The 24819-nt window shown below is 38.7% G+C and overlaps 1 protein-coding gene across 1 annotated transcript in view; it reads right to left on the bottom strand.

The window, feature by feature from the left end:
- LOC131084961 (ras and Rab interactor 3-like) overlaps positions 1 to 24819 on the bottom strand; it is a 153955-nt gene that overhangs the window by 63020 nt on the left and 66116 nt on the right. The window contains exons 13-17 of the mRNA XM_058026719.1: positions 18226 to 18392; positions 16669 to 16783; positions 14488 to 14600; positions 13811 to 13876; positions 12114 to 12262 (exon numbers count right to left, since the gene is read on the bottom strand). Of these exons, the coding sequence (XP_057882702.1) occupies positions 12114 to 12262; positions 13811 to 13876; positions 14488 to 14600; positions 16669 to 16783; positions 18226 to 18392 (610 nt within the window). The remainder of the gene's footprint in view (positions 1 to 12113; positions 12263 to 13810; positions 13877 to 14487; positions 14601 to 16668; positions 16784 to 18225; positions 18393 to 24819) is intronic.

Below are 24819 nucleotides of genomic sequence, written 5' to 3'. Positions count from 1 at the left end.
CTAGATGCAGAATAGAGCCTAGTCCTTACTAGGAATGAATGCATGGATATTTCCAAGTTGCTGGGGTACTTCCATGATAATTTGCACTGCCATCATTCCTGTGCATGTGATTAAGATTTCCTTTTTAACTAATGTTAAACTATGCTGAACAGAGGGGCAATCTCAGGAGTTTCACATGCAATTTTGGTGTAGAGAATTTTAAAATCAGGTTTAGGTTCTCCATCAGCACCTTGCCTTAGGTTACCATTTATTTTGAAAGCGATGAACTCCAAATACTTTGCGTAATTTGCACCTAATTCAGTGTAACCATAACAGGAAATCAGCTAAACACAACTTAGAAATGTTTCTAATTCTGTAATATGTTGGAAGCCACAATATATGCATGCTAAAATGTAATTTTGAGGATCTTCAGCAATATCATAGCATGTAAACAGAAAGAGTTAAAATAGATTTTAAAATAGCCAAGTTCCTCTTTTTGAGTGGCAGATAGATTGGAAATAAAGACAATCAGTTAATGAAATAAAAGGTCATTCTGTTAAATTGTTCAGATGCTCAAAAAACCTATGAAGAATGCATGCAGCATGCCCATTGATGCTTCAATATTCCTCCAACCACTTGATTTACAGTCCTGATCTAGGGTATGTGGCTTGTTTACTTTTTCCTGCAACTCTAGACAGAAAACAAACCTTTGCAAGCATGTGGCTCCTTTCAGACATCTCACAAAGAGACAAACAAATATATCTTCCAGTCTATCATACTTAACATCTTAACTGTCACAAATGCAGGGAATATCTGCAAAGTACAAATAGTAAGTTCCTCTCACCAGTCTACAAGGATTGGATGCTTTCATTTTTTCCTGACAGCTGTGTGATCTTTGTCCCTGAGTGTTTAACATTACATGGAACTGAGGAATTATACCTTGAATCAGGAGTGGCATTGTTCCACTTAAAGCAAACAACTGAACAAGGCAAAAGCAGTGAGAACTGCAATGCAGGGTCCTGCCTCCATCCCCCCCCTCCATGTGTGTATTTGGGAGCAGTGCTACAGTACAACCAGCACACAGTGCCCTGCCAGCAGCAATTCCCCCCTTGGACTGAGGGTGATCTAAGCAGGGCAGCACCTCCTGCAACTGGAACTGCAAGTATCCCATATCTGTCCAGCCATCCACAGAGCTGCTTCTACTGCATCCATCACAGAAATATCTGAAACCTTTGTTCATGGAAAACAGGCTAAGTGTGTTAGACAGATAAGAAAAAGTCTCAGTATCTGGTATTATTATGGTTTTCCAAGGGGGAAGGGGCAGGGGGTGTGACTGACAGTTTCAGCAGCTATGTAATTCTCCCCTGCTTGTTTAAAACAGGAAACAGAAATGCCCAGCTTCAGCATGGGCTTTATGATACAACCAAGCCTTGGGAGGATTCCAGCTTTATCCTGGAATTCCAGTAGCTTGCTGACTGTCCTTTGTATCAAACCCCATTTTCTCTCCCACTGTTTTCCCGGGATTTGGTGCTGCAAGGTGCAGTGTTTTGGCCAGAGGCAAGGGAAGCCTGTAGTCCTTTCCTGACAGAAAGTGCACTTGAAGTCTCCTGGGAGCGTGGGGACAGGGTTTGTGTACCCCTCAGTGTGCAGGCACTGAAGTGACCAGCAGCTCATAAGGACAAGCCCTTATCCACTTCTGCATTTGAGAAAAAACAAAGCAAGCCTCCCAGAAAAGCTTTGTCACATTTCCAAAAACAAAGAAGTCCCCTTTTTTGTCCTTTGCCCCAAACTGTAGATTTGGATGTACCCTTCTTCCTTAAATAGCTAAGGTTCAAGCTAAATAAAGCTATTGCAGTTTGTTTTCAGCTGGAACATGTCAGTTAAAGGAACAGAGTCATGCCACACCATTGTGACTGTGTAACTAGTAACTCAGCAGTCAGCTCACACATGCAGCCGAGAACTCTTTGTTAAGGAGGAAAGGGAAAGCAACAGTTATTAAAAATGAACAGTCACTAAAGATTCAGGACTTACCCTGAGTCATCCCTGGCTCCCTTCTCTCCTGCTGATGTTTTCATCATTACAGCAAACTTTTAAGTCACTTTCTGTATCACAGTGGCTTGAGAGTTCCTCGGTCAGAAAAGCAATTCCTTCCCATCGCTGAGCAGAACTTCCACATCCTCAGGTTTTGTACTGAGATGGTATTTCAAGGGCATGAGGGGGAAGATGTTTAAAACCAGCTTCAGGCTCAGTAGTATCAAAGGGCAGAGGACTAAACAAGCACTGAAATGAAAGCAAACTACCAAGAAGATCCGATTTTAGTCTCTCTTATTTCTACTTCCTGTATTTATATGAACGGGGGATTTCAGGAAGAGGCAGTCTTTGGTGGTCAAGGGTGTGTGTGTGAGTGTGTGTGTGTGTGTGTTATAAAGCCATATTTAGTAGCGCAAGCAGGTTAACCTTATTAGAAAGAAGGGCCTGAGATTTTCAACTAATTTGTTTCTGTAACCTAGGAGGGTTTCAGGGGAAATCATTTAACAGACTACAGGTATACCAGGAGGCAACGGAGCACAGTGAACTTTGTAAAGGATTTTGTAAGGCAGCAAAGCAGTAAGCCTCCGTCTGCAAATTCCTGAAGCATGTGTATTTCTACTGCTTGAGTAACTGGAACCAGATGGAGCTTGGAAACCTTTCTATTTACACAGGACCTGAGCAAACGAAATGTCTAACGCTGGCAGAGGGCAGTTGTGCAAGAGCATTCCCAGTTAAAGCAAAAGCTAAGGCTAAGTTGTGTGATGCTGGCAGAGGAAGAGCTCTCCAGGCTGGGAAGCTCAGTGGGGCTCGGGGCACGTTTGACCTGCAGCCACTGCAGCGATCGAGGCTTTGCTGGGAGGGAAACCTGACCCAGCACACGCCAGATGTGCAGGCTGGGGCTGCCAGATGTGCTGCCAGACAGGGCTGGTGGCACCCCTGTTTGGCAGCCCTGTGGCTCCAGAAGTATTTTATGTTAGGAGAATACACAATGGAAAAAATAAGGCAGAAGTAGAAAGAAGAGGTGGAGAAAAGCAATTGGATGGAATGGAGTGGGAGACGAAAGTAATTTTTTGCCCCCTTTATCTTTAGAAGGAATTTCTCAGCCTTCTGAAAATAGACAGTGATACACAGTCCAGAGCAGAAATGCAAATGCCAGGGAGCTGTCAGTGTATTGGCAAGAGGGAAACTGGACCTCAGTGCAGAACACAGAGCCAACTCTGCTGGCTAAGCTAGAGTGTGTCAGGGAGACTTTTACCGTCACCAAGTCACACTTTCAATGGAACACAATTCAAAATTTTCCCTTCTTTTTTTTTATTAAATAAAGACTATAACTTTAGTTCACATTAGGAAATTTATCTTCCAGCTTTTACAAGGATTTATCTTAGAAACTCTATTATCTTAGAAAGAGTCTTACTGAAAGACTGCATGATGGAAAATCCACCACCGTTCTAAGTAAGGCATGTTAGTGCTCACTTGCTGCCATCATATAAATTCACACCTGATATTTTTGCCTTATCTAATTTTAAATTTTCAGCAACTGTATCTTGTAATGCTCTTTTCTACTATATTAAGGATCTCCTTGCTCCAGCTCCTGGAGTCATTTGCAGGCAACAAAAAACTCATTCATGAAAAATTTAGTCTGCTTAAACAAACTGGTTGGCTGAGATTCACTCATCCCTTACTGCAGACTGGTCAGATCTCAGCTCTGAATCCTCTCTGGGTTCTGGGCTCAGAGGTCCAAGAAAAAAATCTTCTAGATTTACTCACCAGCAGGGCACCTTTGAAATCCACCTCAGGTGCTGGCATGAGAACAATCTCCTACATGCATCACACAAATTCAACCCTACCCCAGTACACTTCCCTCCCCTGCAATTCAGCAGGGACCAGGCCCATTCAGCATTTGCCCTTGCTCTGCTGGAAAAAAAGGTTTGCTGAGACAAAAAAAATTGCAAGGTTGTGCTGTCTGCATGGATCTGTTCACACAGAGAAAACTGCTCACACAAACAGGCAGCCATCCTAGCCAAAGACTTAAGATTTTGCAAATGCAGAACACAACAGAGTTAGAAAATTCCAATTATATTTTTAGGGAAGAAGAAAAAAATTACTAGAACAAATAAAAAGGTCCAGGAAAAAATGGCAAAAACTACAGAATACAAAATTCCAGTATTTTGGTTCTATCTCAGTTTCATGTGATTTGAGTGAAAACTTTCATGCTATTTCCAATGTAAAGAATGCAGTTTCAGAAATTTGAAGTTTTGAGATTTGTTTTGTTAACGATATTGACCAATTTAATTTTAAAAGTCCCATATTTTCTGCAAAATGCTCAGCACTTCTGTAAAATATTTAAAATATGAAAAAGAAGACAAATTTTGTTCAAGCTAGGTGTCTTTTTGAGCTGAGGATTTGACAGGTTTAGTATGTGACAACGTGTTCTAGAATCAGGCTTTAGAAGGAAAAAATTACAAAGATCGAAATGACAAAATCATATCCAGTTACTTCAAATTGACATTTTTCTGTGATAAATCCAAGCCAAATGGGAGGAATTTATTTCTCTTCTAGGACTGATTCACCCTTTCCATCTGAAGCCACAGCATCCTGCAGCCCTTTTTTGTCATTTCAGGCAGCTGGGTTGGAAAGGTTTAAAAATGGCTTATGGGGGAAGCCATTAAGTACAATGAGCACTCGAGCTACAATAAAGGGCTTTCAGAATATAGCCAGATTACAGCACAGTTCTGCTTTCCATACAGGAGGGAGAGGCTACATCAACAATATGGCCTGTGATAGGAGCCCTCAGGAACTGTCATGCCTATTGTGTCACTAATCCAGAGATTATGTGCCTTTTATAGAGCCTATTACATAACAGATCATGATGGGTCGCAGTGTCAAGGATGGAAGGATTAAATGAACAGGCACTTTTCCCATTCAGATTCTGATTTTTAAAAGTTAATTCTGTGTAAAAGAAGGAATCTTCTTCTGTTCCCAGCTTAGAAAAATTTAGCCTAGCATACACTAAAGAATGAAATCTTTTTCAAAATTCAGAAAATGCAGATTTATCCTTTTTCTCCACTTCCAGGAGCTTTTTCTGCAGATGCACAAAAAGCCCCACAGTGGCTAATGCCAGGTTTATACAGCAGTAGGGATTCCAGTCTCACGCACAGTGCTTAAAAAAAGAAGCTCAAGCTTTGTTTTAACTTGCATCTCCTGGGAGTAAACTGGCTAGGAGTATTCATGAGAAGACTCTTGTCTAATGAACCTGTTAACACACCAGACCATGAGATGAGGTAAATAAACTCTCAGCTCCTCTTTTTCCAAGAAATGCATTTAAAGATTTCCTGAGCCCAGCACAGACTATACACAATATACTGGGAGTCTCCCACACCCTGAGGTGGACTGCAGGCATGCTGGAAATGGGAAATCCAGGGTAAGGAGTATTTCCAGAGCCTAGGGAACTGGGAAAGGAAAATAATACTGTGTGTGGCCTTTGCACCTTATTTCCAGCCTCTCATCAGCATGCAGCACTCAGTGTGAACCTGCTGGACACCAAAATATCACAGGATGCGGCAGCCAAAATGCTCTTGATCAGGGCTTTTTCTGAGGTTGCCAGAATTGCTTCTGGATCAGTGCCTCAGTACAGCAAACTGTGTTCTCAGCAAACTGAACTCTCAGTTTTCTGGTCCCAAAAGAGCAAATTGTGTGTTTCAGAATTGCTGCAAATCAAACCAATACACTTAACTCACTCCAAAAATTGGCTTGATCCAGGCAATACTCCCTAGAACACACAGAATGTGGGGCCTTCTGTCACTCAGTTCAGCAGGGCCAGATTTCTCCAAAAAAGTTAACATTTGTAGGCACGTGTCTGAAATTTTAGATTTTCAACAATATATATGAGAATGTTTCACATCCACTAGTCATCTGAGAAAAAAAACCAGCAAACACTCTTGTTTATATAATTTATTGATAGTGTACATATTTTTATATAGTGCATTATAATACTGAGTGCTATAATCTTTATAAATGCTGAGTTAACTATTTTTTAAAATTCTCACAACAAAAATAATCAAATATCATGCCAACATTTTGTAACAAATTATCACATTAAATCCATTTGGATTTCATGACATGTTTATCTGTACAATGGACCCCATATCACAGAGCATTCACAGTGCATAAGGTCACAGTCATTGAAAAAATAAGTAACATGAGAGATTTCTGTTATTTACAGTTTACAAACCCATCCCTTTCTGTTTTCAAAGTAAGCAGTTCTAGAAAGTTTTCATAATATTTAAAGAGGTATTGCACCTCTGAAGGGTGCACTGCAAATATGAAACACAGGTTTTTAAAAGGTTCAGAAGTTATTTTAGTGACCATAAACGCTTTCAAAGAATTTCTTGCAATGGAGGAGATAGCATGAGCCAAATTCTATGCTCAGTTCCACTGATACTAATTTGTGCCAACTACCAGGACACTAAGGAACACTGGCACCACTCCCAAGAATGTGAAGGCAAGAATTTGGTCATAACTTTGCTGCAGTAACAGCCATTTGAAACCCAGGTGTTGCTGGGGAAGGAGATTTACAAGTTTTCTTTGCATACATAACTGGTATATGAATAAAGGCCATAATCTTTCTGCAAAAACTCTCTGAAAGGAAGCATCTCAGTTTTTATTGATCTTTCTAGAGATTATATCTGTCTGGTTTTCACATTTTCTGATACCTTTAGAATTTGCTACCATGGCTAGTGCTATAAACCAATCTTTTTATTTGTCGTTCAAGTTTATCAAGATCATCTCAGTGACAGGACAGCAATGATTGCCTACATTCTTTGTGCAAGTGAAAAAGAGAATTAAATTGCAACAGGCAATTCTTCTACGAAAATATCCAACTGGCATTAATTTCCCATAGTTATTCATTTCAGACAGTGCAATGGATGGGAGCAAGCAGAGCCACATGATGAACAAACTGCCACAATCACTGCACAGCCTGGCTGTGGGGAAGCAGCCACACATCTCACGTGTCAGGAGAGGACTGGACAGCACGGGACTTCACGGACTTCTCTGGGGAAAAACCATCAGGACCTCACATGGGGGAAAATGTGAGAAAAGTGCTCAAGTTATTGAAAAAGAGGCTTTTAAACATGTACACAGTAGGTCAGAAAGTGGAATGCACACATCAGCTGAATGACATTCCCTTCTTCAGCAGGACATTGATCGCTTGCATACAGACTTTTCCAAAAGGTTCAATGGAATAATAACAGGTTTGGTACAGAATTGCTGCAACTAAACACTGTCATTTACCTGTGTAATCATCACATAAATGTCACCATCTAACAAAAAGAAAAATGTGGCATTCAGACTCATGGAAATAGAAAGAAAATTGCACAGCAAATGTATGAGCTGCAGAGATTTTCTTCTGAATGTTTAAACACAAATAAGAGAGATCTGAGGCTTGCAATGACAGAACATTATGCTCCAATCTTCAATTAGGAAGATTCTTTGGTTTCACTTGGCTTTCAGAGTTATTTTAGTGTCTGTTTTGTATTACATACATCTGATCTTTCCTTGGCATGAATAATCAGACAGTATTTCTACAGCTTAAAGAACTCTACCAAAACCAACTAACAGTGGGACACGAGTAAATGGCATTAAAATTGAAAGAAATGCAAGAAAGGAAGACAACAAAACTCATGAGGCATTTGTGCACCTAGAGCAAACACATAATAGAAACAAGTGTAATTAAAGCAGAGTCACAAGGGAAATCAAAGAGAGAATAGAATCTTCTCTATAATTGCTAAGTATTAGATTAGTAAAGACCTTTGCCATTTGTTTACATGTTGACAGAAAGCTTACAAATATAACCTAAAACCAGAAGCTAACTTTGCTTGTTACAGCTGTAGCAAGCATATAAAAACAAAATAAAATTGGCACACCAAAGACTGAGCCAGGAAAAAGATGGTTGACTATGCTGTACCTGTTGGAAAGACTTAAGGTGCTCTTCTAGGTTAGACTTCAGCCCAGAGAGAAGCCCTTAGAGCATCAAAGAGACATTAAGATAACCATACCTAGAGCTCCTTAGATTTAGACATGCAGATCCTGAGCTTGAAATCTTTACTCAAGCAATACCTTATAATGCAGTTCAATTGTTATGGTAAATAAATGGAATCAAACACTGCTGAACACAATGGAAACATTCCCAGTTCCTTGCTAGAGAGAGGATTGCACTCCATGGGTCTGTGTGGGACTGTGCTACTCCAGGGGATCTGCAGCTCAAAGGAGCTGCTGAAAGCCCTCCTTGGCCAGCTGTAACTCAGTTTTGCTCCTGCTCATACACAAGGGAAGATGTGCAGTTGAGAAGTCTGAGACAAGGAACAAGTTCTCTTATTTACAAGAGTGGAAATCTAAAGTGGTATCAGCAGAGCAGAAGCCCACAGATTCTGGTCAAATCTTTTAATTTGACAAAGAAATAAAATCTTTAGACCACAAAACCAATGGAAAGAACTGACTATGATAAGAAACCCAGAAACCATACTCTGCTGTCATCTTAGGACACAATCCAGCAAGGCACTTGGATAGATGCTTAGCTTTAAATGGAATCAAACCTATTGAAGTTAAGCTTTGCTGGATATGGGATATCTTTTTCTGAGTTGTGTTACTTTTCAGTGTTAGTATGCTGGCAAATTTCAGATCACACTAACAGTTTTCTCTCTCACATCCACCAGCTTTCTTTTCACTCTTGAGCTGAACATTAACTTACAGAACACGGTGACATACATTCCAAACTCAGCCAGATAACTTTTGCAATGGTTAATGAAACAAAATGGCTGCAAAATTTTATAGATACAATCCAAACAGCTCAATATAGAGCTGTGCTAACAGCAGAGAGCCAAGCACAAATCACTCCTTTGCTTGACTAGAAAATGGCAACATTTTTAATGGCTTCCTGACCACACAAGCTAATGTTTTTAATTTCTTTTTTTTGTGTACATGTGAAAGGCACTAGTCTGTTATTACTCAGCAATAGCCTCCTGAATTACTGATACATTCTGACGTGGGTTTATCTGAAATACAACAATTTGTCAATCACATCTTTCTTGGAACATTCAGTTTACCTGCATGGCTTAGTGTGTAACTATTTATTTTAGCATATGGACATGGACTACTTAGGAGCTTCTTGAAGTACTTCATATGATCATGTGTCATCAAAGCCCTCACAGACCATCTCATTATTCTTTGGCAAACAATACATCCTTGGTCATGTGGTGGTGTCAAAGGAGAATCCTACTAATGTTATTTATGATGACAAGCACAGCATGATACTTGTCTCATAGCAGTAGATGCAGATGGGAACACCCCATGAAATGCAGCATTAGAATTCAATATTAATTGTCCTGAAGTGAGTTTATGTTTCAGGGAGAGCTCTAGATGACAGGAACTAGCCACACATTGTAAGGGTCGTTCTGGATTCTGTTTCTGCTAAAACACAACACTGGTTTTCTGGAGCAGGTGATATTCAGATTAGGCAGATTAATTTTAAATGATGTGTGAAGGACTTATGGAATTAGCAAACAAAATTCATGTATATTTGGACAGAAATTCAGCTGCTACAGAAAAAAAATGGTGTCTATACTCTTCTAAAATTTCCTGGCTCAGAAATATGAGGGTACAATACAATTTTCTAGATCTGGCACTATAAACTTTGATGCCCTTATCCCTGTCAACTCAGCTGATTACCATGCATTCAAAATCAGGCTTTGGAGCTACTCTTCTATTATGTTAAGACAACTGAGCTGCCCGAACTGTGCACAGGAGAGCAAATGTTTGCCTGGAGACAGCTCTCCAAGACCACAAAAACAGAATATAGGAAAAAACCCATTTACTCAGCCTCTCTCTCTGCTCCTTTCAGTCTCATATCTAAGTCATCCCCAGATTTTCAGCAGTGAACTGTCCTCCTGAGAGACAGCAGGGGAGAGAGGAATACTAGGGAGGGCTATTCCTACAGTGGTGCAGCACTATGCTGCATTTTCACAGCTTTTCTGCAACAGAAGACTTCAAGATGAACATGAATTCCATCTCCTCAGCTTTATACTGCAGCAAAAACGTCGTGAATGCCTGGAAATGGGGTCATTGGCATACTTGAGATAAAATGTGTTTACTGCCATTCTTGACTGTTTAATAAAGCATTTTAGTAATGCTGTAATTGTGTCCATCTTTAGTTCTTAGCTTAATGACACAACCGTTTAATTAAGGTAAGAAACCCTAAATGGATACTAATACTGACATTTGTAACAAAATGTAAAGCAAATAACAAATGTGTTGCTCTTTTTTCTCTTTAGAATCACATTGAATGGACCCACTTCTTAAAAAAACACCACCAGCAGCATACACTCCTCAATTTATTCTAAAATAGTTTAAGAAATCATTTTAGTTGTAAACTCATTGCCTGGTGTAAACAGTATTCTGCATGTCAGCTGGCTAAACATAATTGTCATACATGTCAAAAGAAGGAACTTTCTGAGTAAGTGCTTATTTGCTAATATTTTATAGTAATTCTCATTGACACATTTTTTTATATTTAGTCTTAATGGAAAATATTAATACATTTAAAAACACATCAACTGTTAGTTGATAGGTTTGGTTGGTTTATAAACATTAAAAAATTTTAAAAATCTATGTATAAAGGTAACTGTGCTTCTTCAGAAACTTTATGTGATCATTCACATACAGCTTCAAAATATTTTTAAAGTTTAGTAGCAATTCAAAATACGCTGTCTCAGTGATCTGCAATTATATCACTGCTAAATTGTGGAATGTTACCTGCTATTTTAATACTCTGGGCCAGATCTTGCTGTCAATTATATCCAGAGTAATTACTTGTATCAGATTTATGCTGGTGGAAAGGATATCAAAACTTGGCTTCTACTCAGGGTTAAAAAGAAGTATATCATGCTTAAAATTTGCATGCAATCAAATCAAGGACCATATTCTCTTGACAGACTTGCTTTTGTCAGGGTGACTCTTATCTGCACTGCTCCGTGTCAGACATTCATCTTCATTAAGCTTCTGGGAATAAGAAAAAATGGTGAAGAATACACCAGCTTCTTGACTGATGAAATAAGCTTCTTCCTCTCACCAATCAAACTGAATCAAACCAAATCATAATCAGGGTGGGTTTTGTTGTCAGAAAGTCTGGATTATGTTCAGCTACCACTCCCAGCTGATAACAATAACTGATAGTTACTGAGCACCCAGTTATATTTTATTTCTTTAGCTTCTTCTAAATTTACACAATGGGCTTACAATGGCCAATGCAAAGTTTCTTTTGTGGTGTAATATTCCACAAATGTCAGTTTATATCTATGTATACAGCATTCCTTATTAACAATAAAACATATTTTTCAAGTATGAATTTCTGCATGTAAATTCTCTTCTTCGGTATGCAGTTACTCTGACTTCTAGTGTGCATCATCACAAGTGATACAACATACAACCATTTCCTCTTCTTTCTCTGCCACATTGTTCATTGAACAGAGTGATAAATATTCAGCATTGCCATCAAAAACCGTCAGTGCAGTTTCTCTATAAGCAGAGCACTTGAAGGGGGAAATGATCCTCAACAGTGCATGCCATGATATGTGCCTTGGACTTTCTGGTCCTGTAGTTTAAATATTCTGACTGAGCCAAGAAAGGATCTGAACTTGCCTCTTATCCTTCCATGGAAAATAAATGTCAAAACCAAAAGAACTATGAAGATTTTTCTCCCATCCTCTTGCTAACCGTGATGGTGGTGGTTGATTGTCTGCAGAAGGAGAAAGAAAACCACAACAGAATGCCCAGGAACAGGTCCTTTTAGAGTTCTTTGTAAGATCCATGTAGCTTTATGACAGAGCAGCAATATCCAAAGAGGAGCAAAATGCTTTGGTTGCCTTCAGCTAGCATGTTAAAAGAAAGGTATGCTCTCCTTCCATATAGGTAAAAGTGCTCGTTAGCTGATTGAGCAGGAATGACACTCAAATTATTGATGGAAAGAAGGTAGAAATGTGAAATGCCTCCTGTCATTTACAGCATGTGTAATCAGAAGAATTGCAGTGTCTCTCCTTGCTGTAGTTTAAAGTTCTTCTCGGCACATAGGGAAGTTGACAAAGGTGAAGACATTGAACTCTATCATAATCGATAAACACAGGAAAATAGCATAAAGAAGCAGCACGTAGATGCCTAACTTCCTGTCAAGTTTCCACTTATTAAAATGGATTCCAAACACCTGCAAGCAAACAGAGTGTCAATTAATAAAGTTCTGAAGGAGCCTTCTGGAAACAACCATTATAAGCTAAAAATGAGAGTCTTTTGAATTAGAGGTCTTGCAGGAAGACAAAAATATACTCTCAGTATTTTACAGATCAGAAAGGCAACATACCTTGTTGACTTGGCTCTGAGTCTCAGTTGTCCTATGACTGTTTTACAAAATATTCAATGAACTAAACTAAATTAATGTCCCTCCCTCAAGTGTTCCCCTGCAAATCCTTTACGTCCCAGTAGTACAACAGCACCAAATGCCCATTCTCAACACCTTCAAAAGAGGTGTTCTACTTGCTTATTTGCTGAGCTCCAGAACTAAGGGCTTACAAGTTACAGGCAGCAAAGCAACAAAATCCTCATGAAGGCATCTATTTTCCACAGTGTTCAATGCCTCTGAATTATTATTTTGCTCAAAACTTTCCTCTGAATTTGCTGTGGGAGGGTCTGTGCAAATCAGGGTACTCAGCAGAAAAAAGGAGACTGTAATAGATGCCTCAAACTCAGGTGATCTGGCTTCTGCTAGGAAAAGTCTCATTTCAGAGAAGCATGAAGGGCTAGCACAGTAATGCCTCTGCATAATCCTCCCATTTTTTCCCAATGTGCTGATTAACAATATGCATGCAGCAACACCAGATACAAATGTGCACAGAACACCGGTGCTGTTTCACAGGCACTGTGCAGTATGGCAGGCTGGGGATAAGAAATGAAAGAACACATTCTCACACCTCATAGATCAGATACATAGGAAGTTAGTAGCAGAGTGGACAGCCTTGGCCATTCTACCACTGAAGTCATGCACAGGTGATGTGAAGCTTTGTAAGACTTAGTCATGCAACAGTGTGAAATCTCCAGTGGTGACCACCTCCTCTACAACGCCTCCACAGGCAATCAGTGAAAGATGTTAGTAGAAGTGGATATTTTTATACCTTTTTGTTTCCTTATACCTGAATTTGATTCCTCCTACAGAGCGTTCCCTGGGAGTCAAGCAGGAACACACCTTAAGTACCAGCAAAATTGACTTTTCAAACAGAATTATTGTTTCACCTTAAGAAGTCATGGGTTACAAGGGTCTCTCATGCTGAGTCACATTTAGCATGTCTCATCCAAGTCCTGAGGCTCACAGTCCTCACAGACCAGTCTTCACTAAGGGTTTAGGCTACAGCACTTGATTTTGGCTGGGTTTGGAAATCAGAGACAAGGGCAAAGGTAATGAAGCACAACAGGTCTTGTCTCAGCCTAGAGACAGGCCAGGGTATGGACACAGGACCACAGAAGTACTGTTGGATTCAAAAATTTCAACACTGCCACTGAAATCCACGGGATGTACACATATCCAGCATCTCTTGCACCAAATGCCAGATTGCAGTCCTCACTGAGGACAATGGTAGCTCTTCAACTCATGGTAGTGCTAGAAGAAATCAATGCTAAGTATTTCTATTGTATCCTTCCGTAACAAGTAAATACCTAACAAGTATTTTCAAATTGAAATAACTGTAGATGCTCTATTACTTACAGTTAGTGCCACTGATCCTAGCAAAAGTGCAACTGAATAAACCAATCCTTTGCTGTTAATTTTCACCTGTGGAAATCAGAAAATACTTTTAAAATGCTGACCATGTAACTGTGCTTTGGCGACCAAAAATCAATTTACTGATTTAAAGTCCACCTTCTGCTTTGAACAGTGCCTTACATATTTTAAACTATGCAAATCCGTAACAGATGTATCCTAATGAAAAATGGGAAGATTAAGGAATCAAACCAAATGCAAAGTAATCCCATCTCCATTAAAAAAAGAAGCGAGCATTTATAACGGATTTTATGTAAAAAATCCTCAGAAGAGAGAGACATGTTGTTATTTGGTCTTAGGTACAAAAATGCTGAGGTACATGGAGACAGGTTTACTGGAAGTTGTGTAGCAAGAAAATGATGGAGCCATGAACCACCCATGGGAACAGTTTTCTGCTACACAGGGCATGTACTCCAGTTGACAAACTGGAAATTAATTGCAGCTTGTTGAAGACCAATTGCTTTCTTAACTGGGTTCCTTTGCAAAGAAATAACACCTTATTTAGCAACTAATAACATGATCAACAGGTTGGTTTCAAATTTGTTCTATTTGCATGCTTTCTTTTTAGGATTTTTTCAAAATAGAATAAAAGTGCAAATGAAAGATTTGCCAAGTATACATACAGTTGATCCATAATCGATCGCCATGGTCTGCAAACCCCATGGAACACCAAGTCCCACCAGAATGTCAAAGACATTGCTCCCTACTGTATTGGATACTGCCATGTCACCAAGGCCTGCAGAGGAAAAAAACCAAGAAACAACTCTTTGATAAAATCAAATTACATGGCTATTACTATGTGCACTGGAGCAAGCTAAAGGGGAATGATCTGCATTGATCTAATCCCCCTTGAACTGGCCAGAGTATCTGAGGTAGGGAGACAATTTCCATAACATTGGCCTGACTTCTGAAAAAAGTGTCCAAAACTTGCTCACTCCAACCACACCTTCCTTGTGTCTTGCAAAGCCTTTAGAGGGTGGGTGGTAGCCATGCAGCACCTGAGGTCTATGTCAAAGTCTTGTTCTAGGTAGTCTGCAGCCACAGGGAGAAGATTATGTACTGGATTTACTATGTGGATATGTGACCTTTGCATCATGTGAATTAAGAGAGATCCTGGAAATAACCAACCAGATAATAGTCAAAGATATTATGCACTTTCATGGGGCTTAATCAGTAATAATTTCACTTCAAAAACAGCAAAATACTACAGGAAAGGAAAAGAAAGGTAAATGGTGGTAAAGTACCTAAGTATTATTCAAAATCTACTTCTAATGCTCACCACTGGCTGGCATCTCATTCTGCACCAGTGTCAGTGGATGGAAGGAAGGAAAATTCTTTTTGTCCCTGCTAACTTCCCTTAGACCTGGCCTAAGTATTGAATCACTTCCACTAAGTGAATACTGGAAAGGAAGGAACTGAAAAGGAACTGTGGCATAAATGGGACATGTCCCAAATATAGTTTCAGAATAAAGAGAGTGCAGACAGACAGTACCACACCATAAATACATGATCTGCAAGGTAATGCTTTGGATCTCATGATGGCAGTGTCCATCTATACCTGTCTGCATTCTGGCAGTGAACAATCCTCGAATTCAAGCAGTGCAAAGTCCCTGTACTGTCTTTAAGGGCATTGGGCTCCTTTTTGTCAATCTAGTGCTTACCTTAATTTTCAGAGAAAACAATCTTTGCAGTGCTATTGTCTAGTACAACAGAAGAACTAATCTAAAGAAACAGTCCGTTGATTTAAAAATGCAACATCCTCCTTGCTCCTGAAAAAACCTGTTCACTTAAATTAATACACATGCAAAATAAATTTAGTAGGAAGGTGGTTCCATAATAATTCTGAAGACTTTGTTGTACTATTTTTGTGAGAATATTCTGCACACAACAAATAATGCAACATGGAAAATTATTTACTTTAAATATATAACGCTTTTCAAGTAAGCAACATTTAACAGCACTATTCCTATCTCAAATTACAAAGGTGGGGCTTTTGAGTACTTAATTTATCATTTTAAAGTCCTACTTGTTTGCTCAATGATGTGTGCTGGAGATATCATTATCTAATTAAAAAAAAGGCTATGGGAATTGAAATACTGGAAAAGAATAAAATTAGGTCTTTTTCTTATTCTACTGCTGTGCAGAGGATCACACTGTCAGCCCTAATGTTTTTCAACAACAGGAAGGGATGCTGCTACCAGCATTTTACAAATAAAAAAGAAAACATGATGAAACTTAAACAAAACTAAAAGATGAGAAAGCCTTTGACAATTTTAAATGAACAGCTGAGGAGAATGTAGATGTCAGTAATCCAAAACTCTTTCCAGTGCAGCTATTCATGTGTTCCAGTGGGAAAGAGGTCTGCATTTGGATGAGAACTCTGCCTGGAGCAACAACACTTCTGCCAGCTCTCAAAGCAGTTCACTTCCTTGGATTTGAGAGGTCTTCTAGAAATCAGTACAAGTTTTACATGGAGAAGTGCTGGTCAGTACTACTTCTTCAAAGCAGTTTTTAATAGCTGATATTCTAGTTCTGTCTATGACTTTTGTCTTTTTACCCTCACTGAAACATGCATGGGACATCTGAGGTTGAATTACCCTCTAGAATGCTAGAATGTCCCACATCCCAATAAGCAAAAGACATTTTTTGGTTCACAATAATTAGCAAATAGCTTTGGCTTTTAATGAGGTTTTCAAACAGTAAAAATTAAAATAAAATTATAAAATTGCATTGACAATTTGTGTGTACGGAGGAAACAATCTTACATACGTAAGACTGCAGTTGTGCTTCAGCAGACACATTACCTTGTCTTGCTACTATTAAGCTGGCCATGCAGTCTGGGACACTTGTTCCTGCAGCCAGGAAAGTAATGCCCATGATCACATCTGGTATCCCAAGGGTGTATCCAATCACAGTCACCTGAACAAGGAGGAAGGTAGATTAGCTTATCATATTTGGAAAGTCTCCTCATTCCAATGAGGAGAGTATGCCAGTTGTGGTATACTGTTTAACTTTGATTTCTGGTGTGGACTCTAACAGGAATAGACTCAGAATAATTATCCATTTCTGCAAATTAAATACTTGTGGAATAACCAGCATAAAACCAACCCTGTGCAAAGGAAAAGTACTTTGGGTTTTATTATTCAACATTTTGTGGACAAACAAATTCTCCATTTCCTGTTGTACTAACATGACATACTGCTGTTTTAAGGAGATACAGTAAAATCTGTGGGTTTGGGGTGTTTTTTTGGTTTCCACAAATGGTAAGATTCTCACTGGTTCTCAAAAGGACTGCAACCAATATTATATTGTAATATAGTGGCAAAGATATAAAGAATTTATTACAACCTAGCACATGAAGAAGGAACTATTTTCTTGTGCAACTTCTCATATAATCCTGAAGGCAGCATGTCTGGTTACACTGTCCCCTGATACTTCAGATGCAGCTTGAAAAGAGCTTAAGGAATCCCTGAGTATTGCAGCAGAGCTCTTAGAAAGGACAGGGAACTGTATTTAGCTGGAACATCCAAAGAGGGCTGAAAAAACATCAAGAAAAGGCAGCAGAAAAGGAACCAGGCTCGTGTGAGAGAAGACTGGCCCAGGGACAGACAGGTGTTTCCCTGCTGACACTGCTAAGGATGGAAGTGTTCTAGGCTACGTGTTGTTTTCTTGAAATAGTTTGCCAGTCCATCACATGAGGAAAATTGGACCCTACACTAAAAAAAAGGTGTATTTTAGGAACTCCACTGACAGTCCTTACCTTCAGGGGCAAGCAGAGGCCCAGGAAAAGAAGTCAGCATGAGTCTCTTGCTGAGACTGGTAACAAGGTACTGTGGCCCAGCTGCCTCTGAAAGCAGTATGGGCTGCAGCATTAATGAGCACCTCTCTCACTCGTGAAGGGAATATCTATATATGGAACCAAGGTGCACAGTATGACCTTCCAAAGGACATATAATCGGATACAAATGTGCGCCTTTGGCTAGCAAATGGATTTCATAAGCACAGTCTAAGTTAGAGGATAGGTTTACAATGCAAAAATTATATAGAAAGTTGCAAAAAGTACACAGAAAACACAATCTTTCATGAGAGGAAACAAAGTGGTTTTCAAATGCCTGACAGGCATTTGAGGAAAATAGATGTTCTCCAATACCTTCCTGTATTGTATTATGCCCTATACAGTAAAGGCCCAATTATTTCTGCAGAACAAAAGGCAGCAAAAATCTAAAATGATAATAATTATTGTATGCGGTGAAGAGACTGCAGTACAATTACATGCCTTTCTTTGACAAATGCACAGAAGGTTTTTACATACTTTGAGACGCACATTTCACTCAGTATGAAGTGCTGCTACATACACTTACCATCCACACCATGAAGTAGGAGAACAAGGCAATCCAGAGAGTGGACAAGACAAATGTCAGCATAAAGCACCTCTCCCAGCGTGGTTTGCTGCAGTTTGGAATTGTGGCAAACAGCACAAATATCAACGGCCATGTCAAAAGCCATTTAATTTTGTTCATTTTTCCCTCTGCAGGAAAAAGGAAACAAACAGTTGAGCTTTCCCATCACTATGCCAGGCTCAGTTACACCTCTTTCAGCAAAGCAGACGATCCCAGAAGGATGTTTACAATCACGCATGGCAGCTCATTTTCCAGGGTACCTTTAAACTATACTTGGCCTTGTCACTTTCAGCCAAGTTCTGCATGCTCATCCACAATCTTCTTATAGTTAAGCCTACCAAGATCTATGAAAATCCATGGAAGAATTACAATGATTTAAAATCATAGCTGATATTAAAACAAAAATTAAGTCAGATTTGTTGGTCTTTCAATTGTATTACCACTAATCCAGAATTAAAAAAAAAAAATCAACAACAAAACCAACCAACCAAAAACCCCACCCTATCACCTTAATAGAAATACCAAAGTCCAAGTGGTGAAAATAACTTGCACATTCTGCGCAGCAACAGAAAACAGAAGCACAAGACCCAACCTACGAACGTGACAATTTTTTTTACATGCCTTATTGTTCTAACTTGGGCAGAAGTTTAAATAAACCAATACTTAGAAGATCTAGATTTGTTGAGTCTCTATCTGCATACAATACCATCTTGAAATGGTAAAAGAAAACTTCTGGGAAAAGAAACAAGGGAGTGACCTCCCTTGTACAGGGCTCCAAAATCAGCAGGTGAGAAATACCCAAGAACTGTCATCGCTGAAGACTGGGACACACCTTGCCATTTGTTTAAAATTTACAGTATTGCAAATATAATCTCAATACATAAAACAGAACTATTTTATAGCTGGGCTATAAGTAAATGCAGTACTATTCACACAGTTCATGAAGCATCCTTCAAGCAGGATGACAAATTTGTCTCTCAGGTTGAGTGAGAGTATCACAAGCAACATCATGGCCATTTTAGCTTGGGCTTTCTTTCCATTGTGTTTCCATCCAAGTAGGGGTTTCCATAATTAACTCATGAGGTTATGCTTGAGATCTACTAAAATATGCTGTTTTGAATAAAATCATTGATCACATTGAAGGAAATCATCAGGTACATCTTTCAGCAAAGTTATTTAGCTACATTATAAAGAACATTTACTAACTAGCTCCTATCAATTTCACCAGTCATTTTCTTTCAGCAAAGACTTTGGGATTTAAGATGTGCTTAACAGGAATTTTTGTTAGTGATTTTAATTGGATTGAACTCAGCCGTCTCGACCAATGTGCACCAGGTCGCAAGGAAATTAAATATTTAACATTTAAAAATTAATAATACTTTTATCATTTATGAGGCTACTTCCTAGTTTAATTTGAATCCAAATGTCTTTATTAACTTATTTTTGTATATATTCTAGAACTGTATTTTCTTGCTTGAGTTATGAAATAGCTTTTTAACTTGAGATTTTCTTGTGAATTTTGAGATGCCATCAACTCCGCAGGAAATCTTAGACTAAGCTTTGCTCTTTAGTCCCATTTATAGCTTGTGGCTGTGGAACTCCTAATGCATAAAACTACTGAAGTGTCCCAGGGCCATTTCTAATTCTAGACTTTTGCATGTCACTGAGGATCTATTACAGATTTTACAGGGAAGATCTTTTTCTCTCTGCTTATGTATACTTCTGCACAGATTTTTTAAAAACAGTTATCTATTGCCTGTTCTGTCCAGGAAAGGACACTTCTTGGCTCACTTCTCTCTTTAGTTTTTAACAAGGCTGTAACTATTTTACAAAATATCCTATGGTGGTTTATACATGCTCCTGCTTAATTTGTTACAGTTTGGATTACTTAGATAGTTAATTTTTACTCTGTGTACTAAAGTTGTTCGGCTTGGTTCATAGTCCAACAAGTCAGCATGGCCTAGGCCAGTAACACTCTCACCACATAATCCCAAATGCAGGGTCAGTGGATGACTGATTGAAAAAATTGTGGATCCAATTCTGACCTGTGTGGGTGTAATTTGACTGACTTTGGTGCTGCTACACATAGGCAGTGCCTTTTCTCTTTTCAGTAACATAAATAAAAGAAACAGAACTGCCTTAAGGACACATAGAACCTCTGCTGGGGAATACATCTTGTCTGGGATCCTGTTTAGTATCCTGAATTACTCAAACAAATGCTTAACTGAGAATGCATAGTGCCTTACCACTGGCACAGCTCTGTTTGTTCATTTCCAAGAAAACCTAATTACTAGTGGAGGAGGGCTTGCCTTTCCATTATCTTTGCTGATTTTGAATGGATGTGTGTCAGATTAAAATTCCTGGCTCTATTAGTGGTGATGTTTTCCCCACACAATGTCTTGAGTTGAAACTGCTTAGCTAGATGGTTTGTGGGAGTGATATTTGCATTCATTACATGGCAACAGGCTTGAGACTTTGGGGAAGAGCAGAGTGTAATTCTGGGGTTTGCTGGGTTAACAAGAGAAGCCCAGTGGCCATTTGCAGTTAGCCTGGAATACTTTGGAACCACCATGGCCAAAGCAGCTTACTTGACACATTCTGCATTGGCTTCTCTTTTGTGTTTTGGTTTTCTAGCTTTTATAAACTTTTATATAAACCTTATGTATAGTTTGCCTTGGTTTTACCTCAGGCCTTTTCATTCAGCTCCTACTGTCCTGGGTCATGGAACTTGTGTGGCACAGAGGGGTAAAGAAGTCTACTCCTATGCTGTAACTTGGCAGTTTTTTAAGATTTTCGAGTACATTTAGCAGCAACCTCAATGAAGTGGACTTTATTTTTTCAGGAAACTGATGACTTTATTCATTTCACCTGGCTTAGATGAATGCACAGCTAGAAGATGCAAAGTATTTTTTTTTTTAGTTCTTTTGAAAGTACTTTTGCTGTTCTGTTGTTTTGGTTTTGACCACCCACTCTAAAATAATAATTAAAAAGATTTAATGATAAAGATTTTACAGTGAAGTATGCTTAATAGCTCATGACAAATTGTTTTACAACTCTTGAGTAGCTCCCTAGTACATCTGCAAGGAAGAGAATGATCATTCCCATTCAGGCCCTTATTCAATACACAGCTGTTCTGTCCCATTACAAGACTCCAGCACAGTTGTTTTACAGTGGTACCACACACTCCTGTGAGCCCTGGGTTTAAAGGTTCCTGCAGCAACCCACACAACTGAGGAAAAGTGTATTTTGCATCCCTCTCCCCTCCCAATAATGAAAGAATATTACAGAAAGCAACACTGGTCTACATTCTGTTCACAACACTGCTGTAAAACAAGAAGATGAGGGTTTTTTTGCAAGGAGCTGTTTTCACTACTTCATACATCCATTTTTTTGTGTTTCCACAGATATTTGGAAGCCAAGCATGCCAAGTATTTCAGAGAGGTATCATTACAAAAGAGCTTGATTACAATGTTTCTGAAAACAAAGTGGCAGCCCTACAACAAAGAGCTCTGCTAATTTTCAACACATTCCTGGGCTAGTCATCTTTCCAGGTGTTATGCTCACAATAATTACTTTGACATACAGATAGTGTGTCCTGTTGAACAAAGCCAGCAACACATAACACAGCACTGTGAAGAAACAAGTATTTCCTTAAGGAGCTAGAGAAAATACTTTCCACAGAAAAAAAAAAATAGAGTCCTATTTGCAACACTCTCAGGCAGCTGAGAGGAGCTCAATATAAAAGTGTGAAATTACATTTTTGTTTACCTTTTGACCAGAAGTGTAATCTTGAAGTAAATGCACTGATTGACCCCACTAAGTGTTTTTTGGTTTGCAATTTCAGTCTGCAACATGGAGCAGCCTTGAATCATACCAGTAGAACCAGAGGTACAAAATTAAAAGTGCTCCAAGTAATAATGGGCATTTTATCCAGGGGACCAAGCTAGAGCTAGTCTGAGACAGAACTTCCAAGGGCACACAGTGCCAGCAGCCCACACGTCCTAGTAAATAAGCTGCAGAGAAAACACTTTTTCAAGTTTAAACAGAGTGGAGTCTGTAACTACACCATCAGGAATCACATCTAAGTTATTGCAGCTAGTTAAATTTGACTGCTTTTCCACTTGGTTTTCCCTTTAAAAGCATGTCAGCCAAGCACAGATCTGAGCTCCAAACACGAGTTACTTCAGAACATGCCTAAAGCTTCCCAAGTGAAGGAAGCATCTCCTTACACAAAGAAATGACTGATCCAAAAAATATAACATCTCTGAAAGGCATGAATCTAACTGGCACACAGGAGCTTCATAACAGTATGTTTGTGAATTCCTATAAATCTCTTAAGGTCACTTGAAAACTGGGAAAGGTATTGTCTAATTGAAATGAGAAAGGCTTCCTGAAGTTTCCTACTGATTGCTGTTTTTCCAGGGATTTTTTGTTAATGGTAAACTTAAAGTAGAAATGAGGCACATCCAGGATTGCCTAAGAAGATTACTGCTGCAAACTTTTTTCATGCTTCGCTTAATTTTTAATTTTTTTAATTCCTTTTTTATCTTTTTAAATCTCTCTTATCATTTTTTCATTTGGGAAGGACAAAACTCAACCAACCAAACAAAAATCTCAACATGTTTTTTCTCCAATTAAAAATGATTTTCCAAACACCTGTGCCCTTGGTTCTAATTAAGCTTTGTATTTACAAAGATGAATTTACACCCACATATTATTATCAGTATCAAGTCAATTCTCAACCCAAAAATGTGTAAAAGTAACACATATGCCTCTAAACTAGGAACTTTGTAATAACCCAGACAGCAAGTAAATTTCTGTTAGAAAATGCTGTTCATCAGAGTTCAATTGATTGGAAAACTTCAATATAAGTAAATTAGACAATCGGAAAACTTAATGAGTTTCTAGTCATGTCCAGTATCCAAAACACAACAGAGAAATACAAATTTTTCTCCTAAGTATGGTACACAACAAAATAAAAAAATGAAGCAGATACAACAAACTAGATCTAGCGTGAATTTTCCAACAGGATAATTTTCTACAAAAAAATCTGTTGCAAAATAACAAAAAAAAATTGTTAGAAAATGGCTTTCAATTCTTCATTAGGAAAATTAACACAGCAGCTGGCTCTCCACCTTCTTGGAAAATTCTTACTGATTCCAGCTCTGCAAATAACGTATAAATTGTGGAGGCAAGAGATTCTCTGTATGAGCACACTAGAAATAGGCTATGTAGTGTGTAAAACAGTACCCAAGGAGGCTTCCAAGTAGGCAGCAGACATAATAAAATATTTTTATTGCAGCTCTCCTGCAACAGACCTTTGGAAATTTTTTATTCCTTTGGAAAATACCAAGGTTTTACTTCTCATCCTCATCCAAAATAGACGATTTTTCAACCTACTGATACTCTTCTCGGAAGTTTCATTTTCCAGAATACAAGTTCCAAATTCCAGACCGTGAAATCTGTCCAAAACAACTCAGATTTCTATTTTCAGCCTGTGCCTTTACCACGCTTTGAATATTTGGATTTATGCCAATAATCTTCTCTTAAATACACATTTTTGGTACAGAGAAAACTGGTCTACAAAAAAGAATTTGCTCCAGTACACAGAAATGAGCTTTACTCTCAGAGTTACCATAGGTTTCCACCAGACAACATTCAACAAAAGTAAGATGTAACTGAACAGAGGTACCCCCCATATCTTGTTAGAATTGTCTGGATTTTGGCCTGGTTTATTCTGTATGTTTTAACCTTGCTGTCTAACAAAGAGCTACAGCCTCCTGAGTGTTCAAGCGAGGTGCACTGGGTTTGCCTTGTCCACTGTGTTTCCAATAAAGGGAGACACCAAGTGAAGTGAGTATGAGCCAGGTTCAAAGTAAGTAAAAGGTTCTTCTCAAAATCATGAAGCTCCTTCCCAAAGGATGTTGTGGGTGTTAAATGTCTGCAAAGATTCAATGACAATTAGACATTAACATTAGGTTAATGAAGAAGAAACACACTAAGGAATTTTAGATCACAATTTTACATCCAGACCAAGAAGTTCCTTGAAGTGAAAACAGCTGAACATCAATGTGTCCGGTCTCATTCTTCCCCAGGCTTCTTCATAAAATCATGGCAGGAGTCAGAACATTGCGACAAATGTTTGTTTTGACCAAGTACAAACATTTTATATGTTTTTAGTAGATACTGTTAATTTTTTTGCTTCTATCCCACAAGTTATTTTTGTATTTTGGATCCAAACAAAAATGGATAGGATTGCTAATCTCCTTTATTGCCATCTCATTTTAGCTCGAGGAATTATTATTCCTGTTTTAGCTAGCACCATCATGACTTATATAAAGCATCCATGCTCCAGTTCTGTAAGAGAAGTAGTTCTTCATTCCTGTGAAATGATCAGGAGCTGAGATCACAGAGTATTTTAAAGGGTGCTGAACATGTGACAATGGAAGGGATTTAAGCATCCATTAAGAGCTGCACAGAAATGCTTTTCTGAGTCTGGGCTCTAAAAGACCATGGAGCTATGCAAGGGCTTTAACACACCATTTTCTTGTCAAC

Source organism: Melospiza georgiana, chromosome 6, assembly GCF_028018845.1.
Source record: "Melospiza georgiana isolate bMelGeo1 chromosome 6, bMelGeo1.pri, whole genome shotgun sequence".
In the NCBI taxonomy this organism is placed as follows: Eukaryota; Metazoa; Chordata; class Aves; order Passeriformes; family Passerellidae; genus Melospiza; species Melospiza georgiana.
This window is presented reverse-complemented; position numbering and strand designations above follow the sequence as displayed.